Source organism: Anolis sagrei, chromosome 1, assembly GCF_037176765.1.
Source record: "Anolis sagrei isolate rAnoSag1 chromosome 1, rAnoSag1.mat, whole genome shotgun sequence".
NCBI classification, from domain to species: Eukaryota; Metazoa; Chordata; class Lepidosauria; order Squamata; family Dactyloidae; genus Anolis; species Anolis sagrei.
This window is the reverse complement of record NC_090021.1, coordinates 292,369,804-292,390,311: the sequence shown is the minus strand read 5'-3', so window position 1 is coordinate 292,390,311 and position 20,508 is coordinate 292,369,804. Positions and strand designations below refer to the sequence as shown.

Here is a 20,508-nt window from a genome sequence, read left to right as displayed (position 1 = left end):
CTTTCTTATTTTCTGATGGACTTCAATTGTCTGCACCTTGTTTCCCAGAGCCTGGCTCTGGGTGCATCATTCTACACTACAGAATGGATGCAATTTGACATGACTTTACCTGTTTGACATGACATGGCTCAAGGCTATGGAATCCTAGGAGTCTGTCCTTTGGTGGGGCACCAGCCCCTCTTTGGCCGAGAAGGCGAAAGGCCTGGTCAAAGGGCAACTCCCCTGATCTCCAGCATTGAGCCCTGGCAGTTTCAAAGCGGTGCCCAAACCGACTCATTGGACAGGGTGGAGACAGGGGCCTCTCCCCGGGCCGCCCCGAGGGCTGCTGCGCCAGGGCTGGAAGCGAGAGCCGGCCTTGTCCCTCCTCCTCCTCCTCCTCTTCCTCCTCGGGGTCCGCCTGTCATCTTCCTTGGCGGCGCCTGCTGGAAGGCTCCGAGGGGGCGGTTTGGGAATCTGCGGCGAGCCAATGGGGAAGAGGGCCGCGCTCAGCTGGCAGGCGTTTAAATGGGGAGCCCGCCGCGGCAGCGCTTCCAATCCGGAGCAGGAGGCGGCGGAGAAGGCGGCGAGAGGCTCTCCCTCCGGCTCTTTCCATGGGCCTCCCTCCCCAGCAGTGAAGCCTCCCTCGGGCCCGCAGGTGAGCTGCGCACGGGCGGGGTGCGGGACTCCCAGTCCAGACTATGGGCTAAGGACACGCGCGGGGCTATACGAACTAGAGGACTCCCTCACTCGAGGGCTGTCGAATGGATGCCTTGCGCCTTCTCTGCCAAAGACGAGGAAGCCCTCCGGGGGATTTGGACTTCAACTCTCGCAATTCCTAACTGCCTACCGACTGTTAGGAATTGCGGGAGTTGAAGTCCAAAACACCTGAAGCTTCCCACAAGGAGAAATTGCATGTTCCTTCTGGTGAGAGAGAATTGGCCGTCTGCAAGGACGTTGCCCGGGGGACGCCCGAATGTTTTTGATGTTTTCCCATCCTTGTGGGAGGCTTCTCTCATGGGAGCTGGAGCTGACAGAGGGAGCTCATCCACGCTCTCCCCGATTCGAACCAGAGACCTGTCAGTCTTCAGTCCTGCTGGCACAAAGGTTTAAACCACTGCGCCACAAGGATGATAAAACATCTGGGATCCCCTGGGCAACGTCCTTGCAGACGGCCAATTCTCTCACACCAGAAGCGACTTGCAGTTTCTCAAGTCGCTCCTGACACAAAAAAGGGCATTGCGCCATAATCCACTTCCAAACAGATAATCTGGAATCGGAAACCGGATTATTTGGCAGTGCAGTTGGGGCCCCACTCTCTCAGCATCCGAGGAAGGGGATGGCAAGCCCTTTCTGAACACATCTTGCCAAGGAAACCCAAAGACAGGCTCGCCATCCATCGGGAAAGGGCTGGGAGACCCACAACAAGCAGCAGGAAAGGACGGGCTGTAATCGGAGTCCATAATTCCGCCGTCTGCCCATAATTCGCAATCAAGACCTCACGAATTAGCTCCGGAGGATCTGTCGAAGGCTTTCAAGGCCGGAATCACTGGGTTGCTGTAGATCTTTCGGACTGTATGGCCATGTTCTAGAAGCATTCTCTCCTGACGTTTCGCCTGCATCTATGGCAGGCATCCTCAGAGGTTCTCACAACCTCACAATCTCTGAGGATGCCTCACAACCTCTGAGGATGCTTGTCATAAATGTAGGCGAAACGTCAGGAGAGAATGCTTCTAGAACATGGCCATACAGCCCGAAAAACCTACAACAATTTGATCTTTACTCGGGATTAGATCTACTCCGGAATTAGTAAATTTCTGCTTTCCAAAATTCTGTTCATGTTTCTGTGGTTGCTATTGTTTGACGGGGGAGAAAAGACCCCCTCCGCCTCTCATCCTAGTTGGGAAGCCAGAGAGATCCGCCGGCGCTCTCGGATCCCATCTACATTGCAACAGAATGCAGCTTGAAACTGTATCATCACCTGGTCAGTGTGATCAAGCCTTTGCCTGGACTTGAACTGTGAGCTCCACGCGGCTGTTTAAACCGTCCGGGCGGGATGAACCCGCCTTTTCCACGCCCGAAGGCGTTGCGGTGGGCTCCTTTTCAACCCATGCAATGGTCACAGACGAGCGCAGCTTCAAGCAGCGCCAATCACACTAGAGAGCGAATCCACTTAAAATCCGGTTTCTGCCTCCTGCAGAATTCTGGGGTTTGTAGTTTACTGAGGCTGTTAAAGGCTCCTCCCTAAACTACAAACCCCAGAATTCTGCAGGAGGCAGAAACCGGATTTAAAGTGGATTTATTCTCCAGTGTGTGTGATGAGACTCCAAGGCGAAGGAGGAAGCGCCACTGGTGCAAGTCCTCACCCGCCTTAAATGCAAGCTGTTAGTTTTGCAGACTGCCTAAAGCGAACCTTTTCTGGGGCCCTTCCACACAGCCCTATATCCCTGAATCTCAAGGCAGAAAACCCCGCATTATTTGAATGTGGACTCAGATAACCAGTTCAAAGCAGATATTGGGGGATTTTCTGCCTTGATATTTTGGGATATAGGGCTATGTGGAAGGGCCCTGGGTTATCTGAATCCACACTGCCATATAGTCCAGTTCAAAGCAGATATCGTGGGTTATCTGCCTTGATATTCTGTGTGGAAGGGCCTCTAGGCAGAGTTTGTTCAGCGCTGAGTTTGCTTTCGTCTCCCCCTGTGACTTGTCCAAGGCAACCCAAAGAGCTTCCCTGGCTGAAACGGGATCCCTATCCTGGACTCCAATGCTCAAAGCACTGGGTCACTCTGGCTCTCATCCTGGTCCACATTAGGTTGGATCTACGCTGACACCAGGAGACCATAGAATACTGTTCAAACCGCATTATATGGCAGAGTGGATCCAGCCACTGTATTTCCTAAAACAGACTAGGGGCCCTTCCACACAGCCACATAACTCGGAATATCAAGGCAGATCATCCACAATATCTACTTTGAACTAAGTTATCTGAGTTCACACTGCCATATAACCCAGTTCAATGTGGATTTTATACAGCTGTGCAAAGATCCCCTTCTACACTGCCATATAAAATCCAGATTATCTGCTTTGAACTGGATTATATGGCAGTGTAGATTCAGATATTCCAGTTCAAAGCAGATAATGTGAATTATCTATTTTGATAATCTGGATTAAATGGCAGTGTAGAAGGGCCCAAGGGCTGCATCCACGCTGTCCTATATCCCAGCATAAGATCTCAGATTATCTGATTATCCCAGATTATCTGGCAGTGTAGATTCATATAATCCAGTTCTAAACTGATAATCTGAGATCCGATTATGGGATATAGGGCAGCGTAGAGCCAGCCTTTGGCCCCCTTTACACTGCCATAAAATCCAGATTGTCAAAGTAGATAATCAACATTAATTGCTTTGAACTGAATTATCTGAGTCTACACTGCCATATAATCCAGTTCAAAGCAGATAATCTAGATTTTATATGGCAGTGTAGAAAGTGCCCTAGGCCCCTTCCACACAGCTGTATAAAATCCACATTGAACTGGATTATATGGTAGTGTGGACTAAGATAACCCAGTTCAAAGCAGATACTGTGGATTATCTGCCTTGATATTCTGAGGGCCCTTCCACACAGCCCTATCTTCCAGAATGTCAAAGCAGAATATCCCACAATATCTGCTTTGAACTGGGTTATCTGAGTCCACACTGCCATATATTCCAGTACAAAGCAGGTAATGTGGGACTTTCAGCCTTGATATTCTGTAAATAGGGCAGTGTGGAAGGGCCCATAGTCTGCACTAGGTAGATCCAGCCTACAAACTGTAGAATCAATACACTTTGACACCACTTTAACTGCCATGGCCCAATAGTATGGAATCCTAGGATTTTGGAGTTTGTTGAGGCATCAGCTCTCTTTGGAAGAGAAGGCTAAAGACCTTGCAAAACTATAACTCCTGTGATTCCATAGCATTAAGACATGGCAGTTAAGCTGGAGTCAAACTTCATTCATTTTGCAGGTATTTTTTTTTTGATGTCAGGAGTGACTTGAGAAACTGCAAGTCGCTTCTGTTGTGAGAGAATTAAATGTCTGCAAGGACATTGCCCAGGGGGTGCCGGGGATGTTTAATGTTTTACCCTCCGTGTGGGAAGCTTCTCTCATGTCTCTGCATGGGGAGCTGGAGCTGACAGAGGGAGCTCAACATGCTGTCCCCAGTCCTGCCGGCACAAGGGTTTAACCCATTGCACCAGGGGGCTCTGCAGTATTGATGTTGGAGTGATTTACTACCCACAGGTTGGAGGTGCATTGAAAGTCCGAGCTTCCAATAGTAGTCCATGTCTACAGCTTTTCCTTCAGTTATCCCAGAAAGTTCCTCTGCAGAAAGGAAAAGTTTCAGAGAAATATTGCTATTGGATGCTCGAATTTCTCATTTTTCCCCAACTCATTAGAGGGGAAGGGTGGAGCAGCCAAAGTTCAGCTGCCTGAGTAAAAAGAGATGGTTTTTTTCCTTTCCCATGTTTTGGACTCATGTGTGCTCATGAACTGCCTTCCATGCTTTTAATGATGGTGCTGGTCAAAACAATGCCCCCCCCCCCCCAATGATGAAGATCCAGAGCAGCAGACCAACCTAGGCTGGTCTACACTGCCATATAATCCAGACGATCAAAGCAGACAATCCACATTATCTGCTTTGAATCTGCCCTTCCACACAGCCCTATATCCCAGAATATTATTGCAGAATATCCCACAATATCTGTTTTGAACTGGGTTATCTGACCACACTCAGATAATGTGGGATTTTCTGGCTTGATATTCTGAGTTATAGGGATGTGTGGAAGGGTCCTGAGTCTACACTGCCATATAATCCAGTTCAAAGCAGAGAATCTGGATTTTACATATATGGCAGTGTAGATGCAGTTATAGCAAAGACTTCCTCCAATGCCATGCCTCCTTGGGTGTATCTACACTGTCCAATTAATGTGGTTTGACACCACATTAACTGCCATGGTTCAATGCTATGGAATCACAGGATTTTGTAGTTAGGCACCAGCACTCATTGGCAAAGAAGGGTAAAGACCTTACAAAACTACAGCTCCCATGATTCCATAGCATTGGGACATGACAGTTGGAAGTGGTGTTAAACTGCATTAATTTGACAGTGCAGATGCACTTGTATGTCGCAAAGAGCTGGCTTGGCTTGGCATTTTTAAAAAAGGAATTGTTGGCGGGTGTCATTATCCCATAGAAAAGGTTAATAAATTGAGATCTCTCTACAATCCTAACATGTTTGCATTCCACTCATGTTTCATTAGATCAGTGGTTCTCAACCTTCCTTATTTTCTGACCCCTTAATACAGTTCCTCATGTAGTGGTGACCCCTAAGCATAACATTATTTTGTTGCTACTTCATAACTATAATTTTGCTACCTTTATGAATCGTCATGTAAATATCTGATATGCAGGATGTATTTTCATTCACTGGACCAAATTGGGCAAAAGTACCCGATATGCCCAAATTTGAATATTGGTGGGGTTGGAGGTGGCATTGATTTTGTCATTTGGGAGTTGTAGTTGCTGGGATTTATAGTTCACCTACAATCAAAGAGCATTCTGAACCCCACCAATGATAGAACTGAACCAAACTTGGCACACAGAACTCCCATGAACAACAGAAAATACTGGAAGGGTTTGGTGGGCATTGACCTTGAGTTTTGGGGTTGTAGTTCACCTACCTCCAGAGAGCACTGTGGACTCAAAATAATGATGGATCTGAATCAAACTTGGCATGGATACACAATATGCCAAAATGTGAATACTGGTGGAAATAGACCTCGCAACCCTCCTCCCAGGGGTCCTAACTGCCAGGTTGAAAACCAATGCATTAGATAGAGCTTAACCAAAGAACCAAGAAGCCACATTAAAACCTCCACAATGGATTTGAGATTAATATTGAAGCAATTACTTTCAAACCCAGTTGCATGTTGTTGTTTGTTCTGGGTATGCACAATAGAAGGATTAAACCACGTCTGCTGGTGAGTCTACTTTCCTAAGAAATTCTGACCCTGATCTAAACCAACACTTCAAACAGTGCTTCCCAACTTCACTGTGTATCTTTCCACCCAAGAGACCTTCTCTGGTCAACTTTGATCTCTGTTGATCTTCTGCTCAAATAAGCAGTGCTTTGAAATGGGTCTAAAATAGACAAAATACGGAAATTAAATGTTAAAAGAAACATGTTTAACTAATTTGAAGGTTGGAGGCTAAACTGACCAGCCAAGAAAGGGAAAGCTAGTGACTCTCAAAGTAATTTTCAGTGTTGCTTTTTCATCTGAATTTCTTGACACTTTGTCTTTTGGCTTGAACTTGAAAATTAAAATAATAGGTCTGAATTGTTTTGGAAATTACTATTATAGCAGTCCTTGTATGTGTTGCCATTAGCAAATGACCTGCTACCAATTTTACTCCTGGGCAACTCATGTGCTCAAACCAATAGACTTAAAAGGAATATTGGTTTCATGTGCACATCTTTTTAAAGATGCAATAATAATAAATAATAACACTTTATTTATATTCCACCCTTCTCCTCCTGGGGACTCTGAGCAGATTACAGTGTAAACAGATGCTGGCAACTACCTCTGAGGATGCTTGCCATAGATGCAGGCGAAACGTCAGGAGAGAAATTACCTCCAGAACATGGCCATATAGCCCGGAAAAACCTACAACAACCCATTCAATGCCTTGTTACAATACAACGTGGCACACAAACAAAGGCAAAGGCTTCTCCTTTCATTTCTGGCTTTGGGGGAGGTTCAGTTCTCCATTTACAAGCCGGGGAGCCCAAGTTTTCACCTCCTGGTGTTATGACCAGCATGACTGCTTGCCTTTTTCTGCCAAAGTGGTACCTATTTATCTACTCACATTTGCATGTTTTCAAACTGCTGTGGCTAGGGCTAACAGTGGGCGCTTACCCCGTCTTGCAGATTCAAACTGCCAAACTTCAGGTCAGCAGTTCAGCAGCACAAGGGTTTAACCAATTGCGCCACCGTGGCCCTTAAATGTAAATTGCAGATAGTTTTTCTGGTAACGATCTCTCATCAACCAACCAATGGTTCAGTGTTATGCTCATCATTGATTCTTATTAGAGTCAAATGATACACAGTTTGCCCCCATTTTACTAGATTTAAATCTGGGGAAACAGATTGTGCACTTGAGTTAAATAGCTTCCTTGAGTTATAGATGGAATCCTTAAGTGGTAAGACTATAAGAATCTGGAAGTAGTACTATCTGCAACTATTTTTTTTGTGCAGTATGGATGTAACAAAGTTAGAAATGCTCTATATAAGCAATGTTACTTTAATAGTGTAATGAGTAACATTTTGTAGTTAAGGTGTTGTTGAAGGATTTCATGGCCAGAATCACTTAGTTGCTGTGAGTTTTCCAGGCTGTATGGCCATGTTCCAGAAGCATTCTCTTCTGACATTTCACCTATATCTATGGCAGACATCCTCAGAGGTTGTGAGGTCTGTTGGAAACTAGGCAAATGAGGCTTATATATCTGTGGAATGTCCAGGGTGCCTCTGCTTGAGACAAGTGTGAACACAGAGATGCTGAACCACTCTAACAACTACCATGTCAGATTACACAGAGAAGCTACTGAAATTCACAAGCATGTGGACAATTTCAACAGAAAGGAGGAAACCATGAAAATGAACAAAATCGAGCCATCAGTATTAAAAAAAACCAAAACCAACACAGTAAATAAAGAGCAGGACTCAAAAAGAATCAATCAGGACCAGCTAACACCTCCCAACAAAGAACCCTCCAGGCAGCAATCAGCTAGGCTTTAAAACTACAAGGCCATTAAATGCTAATCAAGGTGGCCAATTGCAGCATTCACACTTGCCTGAAACAGACGAGGCAGTGAGAAGCCAGACCTTGAAACATTCACTCCTATCTCAAACAGAAAAGGGTTCTGTCTCCCACCAAGGACATTCCACAGATATATAAACTTCATTTGCCTAGTTTCCAACAGACCTCACAACCCCTGAGGATACCTGCCATAGATGTGGATGAAACGTCAGGAGAAAATACTTCTGGCCATACAGCCCAGAAAACTCACAGCAACCCAATTTGTAGTTATTTTTCAGAAGTCACGTTAAGGGGCATTTTGTCTGTATTTTCAAGTTTTATGCCATTCTCTCAACCATCCTACGTTTTTTTACATCCCCAAAATGTAAATGAAGTAACGCAAAAGTAATGAACAGAGCAGGAGGTAATATAACATATATAAGTTGAGGGCACGATCGGGCCAAAATTGTGGATTTTGCTTTGACTCATAGATAAATTGAGGACATGTAACAAAGAAGTATTTTCCATTCCTTTAAAAATGCTCGTGGTTCTCAACCTGAGTCCTCAGATGTTTTTGGCATAACAGCTGATAAACTGGCTGAGATTTCTGGGAGTTATAGGCCAAAAACATCTGGGGACCCCAGGTTGAGAACCACTTGCTTAAAGGAACTGATAAGCGGGGTGGGAGGTGGGGTGAAATTGTATTCCTGATTTTGGCATTTAACCACACTAGAAAAAAAATCCACTAAGAATCTGGTTTCTGCCTTCTGCAGAATTCTGGAGTTTGTAGTTTAGCAAGGCTGTTAAAGGCTCCTCCCTAAAATGTCAACTTATAGACAAATACAGACAGAGAAATGAATATAAACGAGGAAAGAGAATGAACATGCAGCCTGTAAAAAGGAGGGAGAAGAGCAAAGAATCAACCTGCCTCATAGGGACTGAACTTGAAGTGACAGGAGGATGAGGGAAAACCAGTGAAAGAAATCCTTCCTCGCCTTCTTTTTTGGCTTGAGTGGAGTTTATCAGCAATGTAGTGGAGTTATTTTGGGCTCTTGAGGTGGAATGGAGTGACAGCTACCATTTTTAATCAGGGCTTTCTGCATAAGCTTTTCTTTAGACACTGGCAGTCATTTTAATAAGGTAAAGGTTGTCCCCTGACATTAAGTCCAGTCATGTCTGACTCTGGGGGTTGGTGCTCATCTCCATTTCTAAGCCGAAGAGCTGGCGTTGTCCGTAGATACCTCCAAGGTCATGTGGCCTGCATGACTGCATAGAGCACCGTTACCTTCCCACCAAAGCGGTACCTATTGATCTACTCATATTTGCATATTTTCGAATTGCTAGATTGACAGAAACTGGGCCTAATAGCAGGAGCTTATCCTGGTCCCGGATTCAAACTGCCAACCTTTTGGTCAGCAAGTTCAGCAGCTCAGCAGTTTAACCTGCTGCACTACCAGGGGATATAGAAAGACTAATTAAAATGACCTTGATTAGTACATGTGATGGGAGCCCCTGGTGGTGCAATGGGTTAAACTCTTGTGATGGCAGGACTGAAGACCGATAGGTTATAGGTTCAAATCTGGTGAGAGCACGGGTGAGCTCCCTCTGTCAGCTCCAGCTCCCCATGCAGGGACATGAAAGAAGTCTGCCACAAGGATGGTAAAACATCAAAACATCCGGGTGTCCTCTGGGCAATGTTCTTGCAGATGGCCAATTCTCTCACACCAGAAGCAACTTGCAGTTTTTCCTGACACGGATAAAAAAGTACATGTTATGTAAAATATTTATTTTTCTTGCATAAATTAAATTCATGGGACACAATAAAAATAGCATTTTACTCACTTGGCTCAAATGTATACTAGTATCTTAACACTCTCATTCTACTACATGGTTTCAGTCTGGTTTTTAAGCATTGCGTGATGTACAGTGAAGGAGTTACTGTAGGGAGTTTTAGGACTGACCTTTTGTCTCACAGCATGTGAAATTGACCGTATTCCCTTCTAAATCTCTAGGATGGCACGCAGTGTTTCGGCTGTTGGTGTTCTTCTTCTGTTTGGGCTTCTCCTTCCCACCACAGAGAATAAGAGGAATCGTGGGGCACAAGGTGCTATCCCTCCCCCGGACAAAGCTCAACCCAATGATTCAGAACAGACTCAGCAGCATCAGTCTGAGACACAGCCTGGCTCCAGGCTCCCAGGCAAGAGAATCAAGCCATCCACTAAAGAGGTCCTGGGGTCAAGTCAAGAAGCTCTACATGTCACTGAGAGAAGATACCTGAAACGGGACTGGTGTAAAACACAGCCGCTTAAGCAAACCATCAACGAGGAAGGGTGCAACAGCCACACCATTATTAACAGGTTCTGTTATGGCCAGTGTAATTCCTTCTACATCCCGAGGCACATCCAGAAAGAGGAAGGTGCTTTCAAGTCCTGTTCCTTCTGCAAACCAAAGAAAGTCACCACCATGTTAGTTACTCTGACCTGTCCACAGCTTCAGCCCCCCAGGAAAAGAAAAAGGATCACACGAGTTAAAGAATGCCGCTGTCTATCTATAGACTTGGTTTAAGAACCAGCCATATATACTCCACGGTATCGGCCATGATTGCCTTCTCAAATCTAGAGAAGGCAATATATCCTCCATGGCATCTGCCGTCATTGCCTCAACCTGCTTACATATCTCTAGGCAGGACACCAATCAAAGAGAATTGCAGCAAACAATGTACACTCTTTAGGTGGAAACATGAACTTCCGCTATGAAAGCATGCATGTGAAATCACAGACACTTGGAGTGCAAGTTGTCATTTCTTCAACTGTTGCCCTTTCCCTAGGTTCAGTATCTCACTTTTTCACCATCATGTTGGCCTTGCTGTACTGCGATTGCCATCTTTCACCATCATCTATGCAATAGACTCTCCCCATTACCTGTTGTAAGTGTGGGGTAGCCAAAACGCTCAACCAGATGAGGGTTTCCATTTTTGTTTGATTGTTCCTGCATATTCAGAAGTTTGTATCCAGTTCTTTTTTCCTCTCTTTGATCTTTTGTCACCACCATTCTTGGGCTAAATCTACACTGCCCTATATCCCAGGATCTAATCCCAGATTATCTGCTTATCCCAGTTTATCTGTCAGTGTAAGGTATAGTAAAGATAAAGGTTTCCCTTGACATTAAGTCTAGTTGTGTCTGACTGGGGGGTGGTGCTCATCTCCATTTCTGAGCTGAAGAGCTGGTGTCCGTAGACACCTCCAAGGTCATGTAGCCAACATGACTGAAGGGAGCACTGTTACCTTCCCACCAAAGTGGTACCTATTGATCTACTCACATTTGCATATTTTCAAATTGCTAGGTTCGCAGAAGCTGGGGCTAACATTGGGAGTTCACCCTTCTCCCCAGATTTGAACCACTGACCTTTCAGTCAGCAAATTCAGCAGCTCAGTGGTTTAAACCACTGTGCCACCAGGGGGCCCAATCTGGCAGTGTAAATTCATATAATCCAGTCCAAAGCAGATAATCTGAGATGTGATCCTAGGATATAGGGCAGTGTATATCCAATCTCATACAACATTTTAGAAATTTTTATCAATTTCCAATTAGGCTTATTGTTAGTACTATTATTTGGGAGTTATAATCAAAGTTTTAAAGTACTTTAACAATAGTATACTACTTAAGCATTAGGATCATTTTGTTTTAGTACTAACATTCCTGTTTCCCTAGAAAGAGTCGTGGAAACAATAGCTGTTTTGACCTGACAGCTATCTTTACTGTCTCAGAGAGAGTAAAAAACATAGCAAGAAATTGATACATTTCTTTTTGGAATTACTTGATGAATTTGAACTGGCCTGGATAGTGGGAATAAAATGTCCTGGGACTCCTTGGAAAAACTTTCGGATGAGGAAAACCTCATATTGATCTCCAAAATAAAACTTGTTTCTATGGGAACGATCCCTGGGATTTCCCTGAGACATATTTTCTCCATCTTTAGGGACCCTGAGAATTGTGTCCCAAAGGACACCTTAAAAGGGTTGTGCTAATAGGGTGATACAGAAATACCTTTTGCAGATGGTCCTCAGTAAGAATAAGTTGTGCATTTATGGTTGTAGAGAAACTTGAACAAGGCCAGCTTTCTTAAGAGGGAAAAGCTAGCCAATGATTCAGATCAGGTTAGAATTAAAGAGAAAAGTGTGTGTATATTTTTTTAAAAAAAAAGGAATCATTGAGAAAAAGTGAACCCACAAGGAAGCAAAAGAACAGCAAATTAATGAATGTATTTAAAAAGTCATATTAGAGAAGCAGCATGCATCTGAGGATGCTAAACAGTTTGGACATGCTGATATTCTTAATTCTTCTATTGTGCTTTTAGTGGTGGAAATGCTGGCAATGTCTGCACTATTTGTTTGTAGCCATGAGTGCATATATTTGTACACTGGCCCACGATATGCAACTAAACCACTTAACAAAGCATAACATTTAAGCAACAATAGGCAAGCCCAAAAAGTGTGCAGTGTCCAGCGGGGAGGAAGGGAAGGGACATCTCCTTGCCAACCCCCCTTTCCTTCTCTTACTACCAACTTGCAGCAAATTATATTTTTTTGGAGAGAGGTGTATAATAAAAGCATGTTTGAAGAAATCCATTTCACATTTTAGTGTGAAGAAGTACCCAAAACAGCATTGCCATGTTGATGTCCTGGCTGGTTTGCTCACACTCCATAGCATCTAGACATTTTGCATTAATAAGTAATAGAGACAGGCAATGTAGAGTCCAATTCTGGCCTCTATCAGCCATGACAAGGCATGATGGAAGTCAAACAACATCTGATGGGTCACAGACTGTGCTTAAAACAGTCTGCTGCCCCATTCATATATTTATATCAAAATGAAATATGCTTTAATTTCTCAAACAATGTTTCCTAGTGGAAAGATGCTGTTCATTCGTTCAGTCATTTCCAACTCTTCGTGACTTCATGGACCAGCCTACGCCAGAGCTCCCTGTCAGTCATCACCACTCCCAGCTCCTTCAAGGTCAATCCAGTCACTTCAAGGATACCATCCATCCATCTTGCCCTTGGTCAGCCCCTCTTCCTTTTTCCTTCCATTTCCCCCAGCATCATTGTCTAAGATTTCTTTCATCTCATGATGTGGCCAAAGTCCTTCATTTTGGCCTCTACTATTCTTCTCTCCAATGAGCAGTCAGGCTTTATTTCTTGAAGTATGGACTGGTTGGATCTTCTCGCTGTCCAAGGCACTCTCAGCACTTTCCTCCAACACCACAGTTCAAAAGCATCTATCTTACTAGTGGAAAGATAACACTGCTTATTTGACTTGTTGGATTCACTCTAAGAGATTCCATGTTTCATACTCTGACACTGTTAATAGTTTCCCCCTCCTCATGTTTTACAATATAGCCATCCTCATAACTTCACAGCTCCTCATTCCATTTATTCAGGAATCAAAATTTGGAATTGGCAACTACTTATGGGTTTGCGGGCTATAAATTGGTGTTTTTATTGTCAGAACTTGAAAGACCTCTAACAATGACATAGCTTTGTGGTGACATTCTGCTGCTTTATATTGTTGAAGTCCACAAAATTCATATGTGATATGCCTTTCTGGTGCATCTTTCTTAGACCTTTCTGGTGCATTTTACAAGATTACAGATTATTTGTGCTGAAAATGAAGAACAAAGAGAGGAGGAAGGGAGAAGGAGACAAATGGACATGGCACCACTTTTTAAACTAACTGCTTTTTATGGATATAAATATGGTTATAAAGGTAAAAGTTTCCCTTGACAGTCATGTTCAACTCTGGAGGGTGGTGCTCATCTCCATTTCTAAGCCAAAGAGCCAGCATTGTCTGTAGACACCTCCAAGGTCATGTGGCCAGCATGACCGTTACCTTCCCACAGTCACAGTACCTATTGATCTACTCACATTTGCATGTTTTCAAACTGCTGGGTTGGCAGAAGCTGGGCCTAATAGCAGGAGCTTATCCTGGTCCCCGGATTCAAACTGCCAACCTTTTGGTCAGCAAGTTCAGCAGCTCAGCGGTTTAACCTGCTGCGCCACCAGGGGGTCCTTATGGTTATAAAAGTCAGTGACAAATAACAAATCAGCTAGTTTTGAAGATACTGTCACATTCATTTTTTCCCCTCTTCATCCCTGCCTCCTTTTTATGCTGAGAGAGACTAACATTGCTACTTTGAAAAACAAGAAAGAACATACTGACCTAATAGATCCACTGAGAGACTATAAAAGTTACTTTTTGGTCTGCAGTTCACATTATCCTCCAGTAAGTATGATCATGACAGTGGTAGTTAGAGATTCTGGAAAGAAAGGAAGGAAGGAAGGAAGGAAGGAAGGGAGGGAGGGAGGGAGGAAGAGAGGGGAAGAGAGAGAGAGAGAAAGAAAGAAAGAAAGAAAGAAAGAAAGAAAGAAAGAAAGAATTTTACTAAATTCTGCTTAGAGCCAGCTGCTGTTGGACAGTAATATGCTCCAGTAATAATCCATACATCACAAGTATGGGCTGTATCCTTCCAAGTTCATGAAAAAGCTCGATCCTGAATGTTAAGGGCATTGCCAAGCATTATGATGCATATCTGAGTATTTATCAGCGTCATTTGTGGGTGCCAAAGCATTTTTCCTAATGAAAATCAGATATTGAATTGGAGTGAATGTATTTATTGGACACTGACATAGTCTGTAGTTGTAACAATGCTAATCTATCCATTCATATTACTAAGGTTACATGCTGTGTCATTTTATCTAGATGTCAGATTTCTTTTCTTTGTAGGCTATTTTTAAAGCCCAATTTCTGAGGTACAGGAGATAATTTCCACTGTGTGGAATGTGAATAGTTAAGTTGAAATATATTTAATGGTTTTTTCAGTTTCACAGGATTTCGGTGGTTTCCTCTATTTCCCAACTGATATTTGGGTTATGAAACACTTTTTTCTTTTTGAAGTGTTGGGGGTCTTTATGCTATTTTTCCCTCTCTCTTTATATTTGCTATGTGGTGCAACCCCCCTTCCCCCCAGCATGTTTTATATACTTACTTACTTACTTAGGCGGTGGGTACATAAGTGCCTGTGGAGCCCTATTCTTGACTTGCATGTTCTCCTCCAGTGAAGGCATCGGTTTCCAGGTGGAAGGCAGTCCTGGTTGGGGTTGGCTTGACACGCCTTCCTCTTGGCACGTTTCTATCTTTCGCCCTCCATTGATGCCTCTTCACATTCTACAGCACTGCTGGTCACAGCTGACCTCCAGCTGGAGTGCTCAAGGGCCAGGGCTTCCCAGTTCTCAGTGTCTATGCCAGAGTTTTTAAGGTTGACTTTGAGCCCATCTTTAAATCTTTTTCCTGTCCTCCAGCATTCCGTTTTCTGTTCTTGAGTTCAGAGTAGAGCAACTGCTTTGGGAGACGATGGTCAGGCATCTGGACAATGTCTCCGATCCAGCGGAGTTTGTGAGGGAGGAACATCACTTCAGTGCTGGTGGTCTTTGCTTCTTCCAGCATGCTGACATTTGTCCGCTTGTCTTCCCAAGAGATTTGCAGGATTTTTCAGAGGCAACACTGATGGAATCGTTCCAGGAGTTGCATTTGATGTCTGTAGATAGTCCATATCTCGCAGGCGTATAGCAGGGTTGGGAGGACAATAGCTTTATAAACAAGCACCTTGGTATCCCTACGGATGTCCCGGTCCTCAAACACTCTGTGCTTCATTTGGAAAAATGCTGCACTCGCAGAGCTCAGGCGCTGTTGTATTTCAGTGTCAATGTTTGACTTTTGTGGAGAGGTGGCTGCCAAGATAGTGGAAATGGTCAACATTTTCTAATGTTACACCATTAAGCTGTATTTCTGGCATTGGAGAGGGATTGGCTGGTGACTGCTGGAAGAGCACTTTGGTTTTCTCGATGTTCAATGACAGGCCGAGCTTCTCGTATGCTTCTGCGAAGGTGTTTAGAGTGGCTTGTAGGTCTTCTTCTGAATGCATACAGATGATGTTGTCATACAACATTTTGAAACAAGGCTTGGAAAGAATTTAAGGCAAATAAGTAAGGGGAAATTGGTTGTCTATGTAAGAAGAAAAATCACAGAAGAAGGTGTAGGTTTTATACCAAGGCCTATTAGTATTAATTTTTTTTCATGTACCGTATAAAACAAAATTAAAAATATCTGCAAAAGGTTCAAACAAACCATATACATTTGATTTTTTCCCCAAAAAGCAAATAAATGCTAAACTGTTGTGTTTTCCTGTATTATTTTACAAAGCAAAAGTCTGTTTCAAAGCAGTACTTTGTTTTCATTATTTCTCAACAAGTTGTATGTTCATATAGTCATAACAAAGAAATAAAACAACTTCCAGCTTATCTGTATTTCTCTCATGTTTGTGGGTCTGAAGCAGGGCAATATCTTCCAGATAATTCCAGCAACTGGCTGCATGGACATCCTGTGTTGTGTTGAAGATTCTTGCCCAGGTTGTGATTGAACTAGGGAGGGAGTGCTATTTTCACATATGGATCACCTTTCGCTCACACGGAATGAGTGAGGTGACAAGTAACAAGACATGCAGGTCTGGAGTCCAAGGCTTCAATAGTGTGCAGACAAAAGCCAATGGCTTTAATTATGTTCAGACGTAATAGAAAGCCACTTAATACATCGTCTGCTGTTATCAAAATCATGTTGCATTGTATCATTTATGCTCAACTGATACCAACTAGTTTGTAAGAAGATATGGTTAAAGACCATCACAGGAATCTTTTCAGCCACAAGTAGTATGTACTCCTCTTCAGTGAGTGCTATAGAGACTTTTCGGACTTGTGCTTTTGTGGTTTGAAGATGTTAATGAATGCTAAAGCTCATTAAACCCCCTTAATTTTGTATTTAGAAACACCTTGAAAGGTTAAGTCTAAATTGAAGTCTAGCTTCCTCCTCATCCTTGCATAGAGGAGTCCATCTAATCAATCCTATTTGCATTTTTATTCCTTGTGGAGGATGTGGTTTAAAGCATTTTCTTTTCATGTAAAAATGTGTGGCATCTCCTAGTAGTTTTATTACTACCAGTATAGTTGCCATTGGCTATAATGCACATCTCAATTTTTAAGGTGTGCATTACAAAAATTGGATTTGCTGTCTACTGGCTTCCTACCAGTTCTGATGGAAGGGCAGGGCTTCCCACCAGCTTTTTTTGTGGCCACCACAACCTCACATTGCTGTTGAATGTAAAAGTTAACATATAAATATAAATATAAAATGTATGAGGCCAGTATCCCTACTGGCAAATGCCAATGAACATCTGCCATGCCCTCTGAACAATATATAGGCATACACAGGAAATCTCTGTTGGGTGGAATACTGATTGACTTTTTCATATATTTTTGACCTCAGATGTCTCAAAAATCAGAAAATTTGAGTCAGTCTGTATGTCTGTCTTCCTTTTAAATTGAAATAATGAAATCTTGATGGATTTTATCACTGGACTTTCCATAAATGATGAAGCCACAAATTGCTTATGGAAAAGGTGGCACCAAGGCATCCTCTCCATCATCAGTGGCATGGTGAACTCCTCTGTTATAAAACAAGTAATTTTAATTCAGAGACACATAACTAGGTTTGTTCATACGGTGCCTTGTCAGATGAGATGTTTTCTTTAAAGATGTGGATTTTGTTGGTGGATTTTTTTCAAAGATACTTTTACTGTGATGCTATTTTAGTAAGCATTATTTCCAAGTTGAGAGAAGTAATGGTCTCCCTATATTCTGGGCTGGACAGGCACCCTCTGAAGTACTGTGTTCACTCCTGTACACCTAAGTTTTAAAAAGATATAGACAAGTTGAAGCAGGTTTATAGAATGGCAATAAAGGTGATAAGAGCTATGGAGAACTGAGCTTGTTCAGCATGGTGAACAAATGACTGAGGGGCAGAGGCGGCCCTAGTTAATTTTCAACTGTAAGCAAACAGTATTTTGGTGCCCCCCCCCCCCCCCACAAAATGATATATATTTTCTGTTCGTCGTGGGAGTTCTGTGTGCCATATTTGGTTCAATTCCATCATTGGTGGAGTTCAGAATGCTCTTTGATTGTAGGTGAACTATACATCCCAGTAACTACAACTTGCATATGTCAAGGTCTATTTTCCCCCAAGAGCACCTCAAGAGATTTAGCCCCTGGGCAAAATCAAGTATACTGCAAATGCTTACTTTGCGTAATGGGTTGAGCCGCCCCTGCTGAGGGGTGACATTATTGCCCTTTTTTGAATACCTCAAAGGCTGTCAGAGAGAGGAGGAGGCTCCCCAAGAGGGTAGAACCAGGTGTAATGATTTTAAGTTACGGGACGGTAGATTTCAATCGATTGTTAGAAGGAACTTCTTTAAGATAAGAGTGGTTCAGCATTAGACATCTTTGGGCAGTAATGGGATTTCCTTCTCTGGATGCCTTCACAAGGAGTCTGGACAGCTACCTTCTGGGGAGGATTTAAAAACAGTACATAGAAATGGATCAGTAAAACCTGTATCCATTGATCTTGTTATTGCTGTTCATCATGAAATAAAGTTATCATGAAATAAACTGATATTCCATTATGGTTGTGAGACAGAGCAGACAGCATGGAGACTCTTTCACATTCCACCCTACATAGCTGTTCCACTGTCTGTCTGCCTGACTTTCTGGTGATTGCTACCTAAAAAGAGAGCTGATAAAAGCATTGCCACACTCTAATCAAATGCCACCACTAAGGCCACTTCAAAACAAATATAATGCTGTGCATTAAGTTACAGCTGACCTTCCTGAACAACACTTAAGCACATGGAAACTCCAGACAAGAAACAATCAGGGGCAGCTAATCATCTCTCAACAAAGGATTCCCTCAGGCAGTAACAAGCCACACCTAAAAACTGTCAGGCCATCAAATGGTAACCAAGGTGGCCAACTGACACATTCACACATACCTCCAACAAGAGTTTTTTGTCCCACCCTGGACATTCCACAGATATATAAACCCATTTTTTCCTAGTTTCCAACAGACCTCACAACCTCTGAGGATGCTTGCCACAGATGCAGGTGAAATGTCAGGAGAGAATGCTTCTAGAACATGGCCATACAGCCTGAAAAACCTACAACAACCCAGTGATTCCAGTCATGAAAGCCTTTGACAATACACCATGTATAGAGTTTTAAGTCGAGTTAGCTGAATTTGCAGACTGATAGGATCTGGGGGCTTTGACAAGGCTCCATATAATAAAACATCTGTGCTTATGGCTAGATTCTCAAATGAAGTTTGACTTTGGTGGGAAATGCGGGAAAGGCAATGACTTTTTAATTGCTGCTTGATTGCACTTTCATTATTTTGCCATCTTATTGGAAACAATATTTATACTATGTGTCTTTTAAATAATTGTAAGAAGATGTGAAAGACAAATACATGCTGACATGAAAGGAGAATGGTTTGATTAAGAGTAAAACAGAAACATTTCTAAGAACCAATAAGTCATGCCTCTTTCATCTTTTGTGTGATACAGATGTACACTGCATCTTTCAAGGATGAATCAGATGTAGCAGAGCATTTGCAGTGGTGCCTGACAAGGACATTTATTTTTTCCCTTAAATTACAGATTCAAAAGCAGACATCTGTTGACAAGGTAGTTCTCAGAGACAGGGGTTCCACTTTAATTGCTATGGCTCAGTGTTATGGGATGTGTAGTTTTACCTTCTCTGGCAAAAAGTGCTGGTGCCTTACCAAACTACAAATCCCATTATTCCCTGTCACAATTCCCCCTCCTACTAGAGATCATTTGCACAGAAGTGGGAGTGTCCATCAGCTGCTTAAGTGACAGTGGAACAGATTCCTGTTCATTACAGCAATTGCCTGGCAAGTGAGGATTAGGGGATTTTTATGGTCACTCACTACACGCTCCCTAAACTAGGGAATGGATATGGATCATAAATGCTGAGCAGAAATGAACGTGTAACCCAGGTTAGGCATTCATTACTCCAAAACAGTTTTCCAGTCCTTAAACCAGGGGTCCTCAAACTACGGCCCAGGGGCCGAATACGGCCCTCCAAGGTCATTTACCTGGCCCTCGCTCAGGGTAAACCTAAGTCTGAAATGACTTGAAAGCACACAGCAACAACAACAATCCTATCTCATCAGCCAAAAGCAGACCCACATTTTCAAATGAAATACTAATAAGTTTATATTTTTTAAAATTGTTCTTCATTTTAATTATTGTATTGTTCTAAAGTGATTTTTGCACTACAAATAAGATACGTGCACTGTGCATAGGAATTCATTGTTGTTGTTTTCAAACTATAATCCGGCCCTCCAACAGTTTGAGGGACTATGACCTGGCCCTCTGTTTAAAAAGTTTATGGACCCCTGCCTTAAACCATCTGTGACTTGAAGACAGACCATTTTAAGAAACTATGAAAATGAATAAAATCTGGCTACCAGTATTTAAAAACCTCTAAAATCATAACAGTAAATAAAGAACAACACTCAAAAACAGGAGAATTCCAGACAAGAAACAATCAGGGTCAGCTAATCACTTCCCAACAAAGGATTCCCCCAGGCAATGAGAAGCCAGACCTTGAAACATTCACTCCTACCTCAAACAGAAAAGGGTTCTTTCTCCCACCCTGGACATTCCACAGATATATAAACTCCATTTGTGTTGTTTCCAACAGACTTCACAACCTCTGAGGATGC

The 20,508-nt window shown here is 42.9% G+C and overlaps 1 protein-coding gene across 1 annotated transcript; it reads left to right on the top strand.

Moving 5' to 3' along the window:
* The first annotated feature begins 493 nt into the window (after positions 1-493).
* On the top strand, positions 494-14,170 carry GREM1 (gremlin 1, DAN family BMP antagonist). Its single transcript, XM_060760037.2, has 2 exons — positions 494-634; positions 9,831-14,170. The coding sequence occupies exon 2, from the start codon at positions 9,832-9,834 to the stop codon at positions 10,381-10,383; it is 552 nt and encodes a 183-aa protein (XP_060616020.2). The 5' UTR covers positions 494-634; position 9,831; the 3' UTR covers positions 10,384-14,170.
* The last annotated feature ends 6,338 nt before the right edge of the window (positions 14,171-20,508 follow it).

Bases quoted from the DNA above. Each gene is read 5' to 3' on its own strand.
- GREM1 (XM_060760037.2), top strand. From the start codon at position 9,832: ATGGCACGCAGTGTTTCGGCTGTTGGTGTTCTTCTTCTGTTTGGGCTT.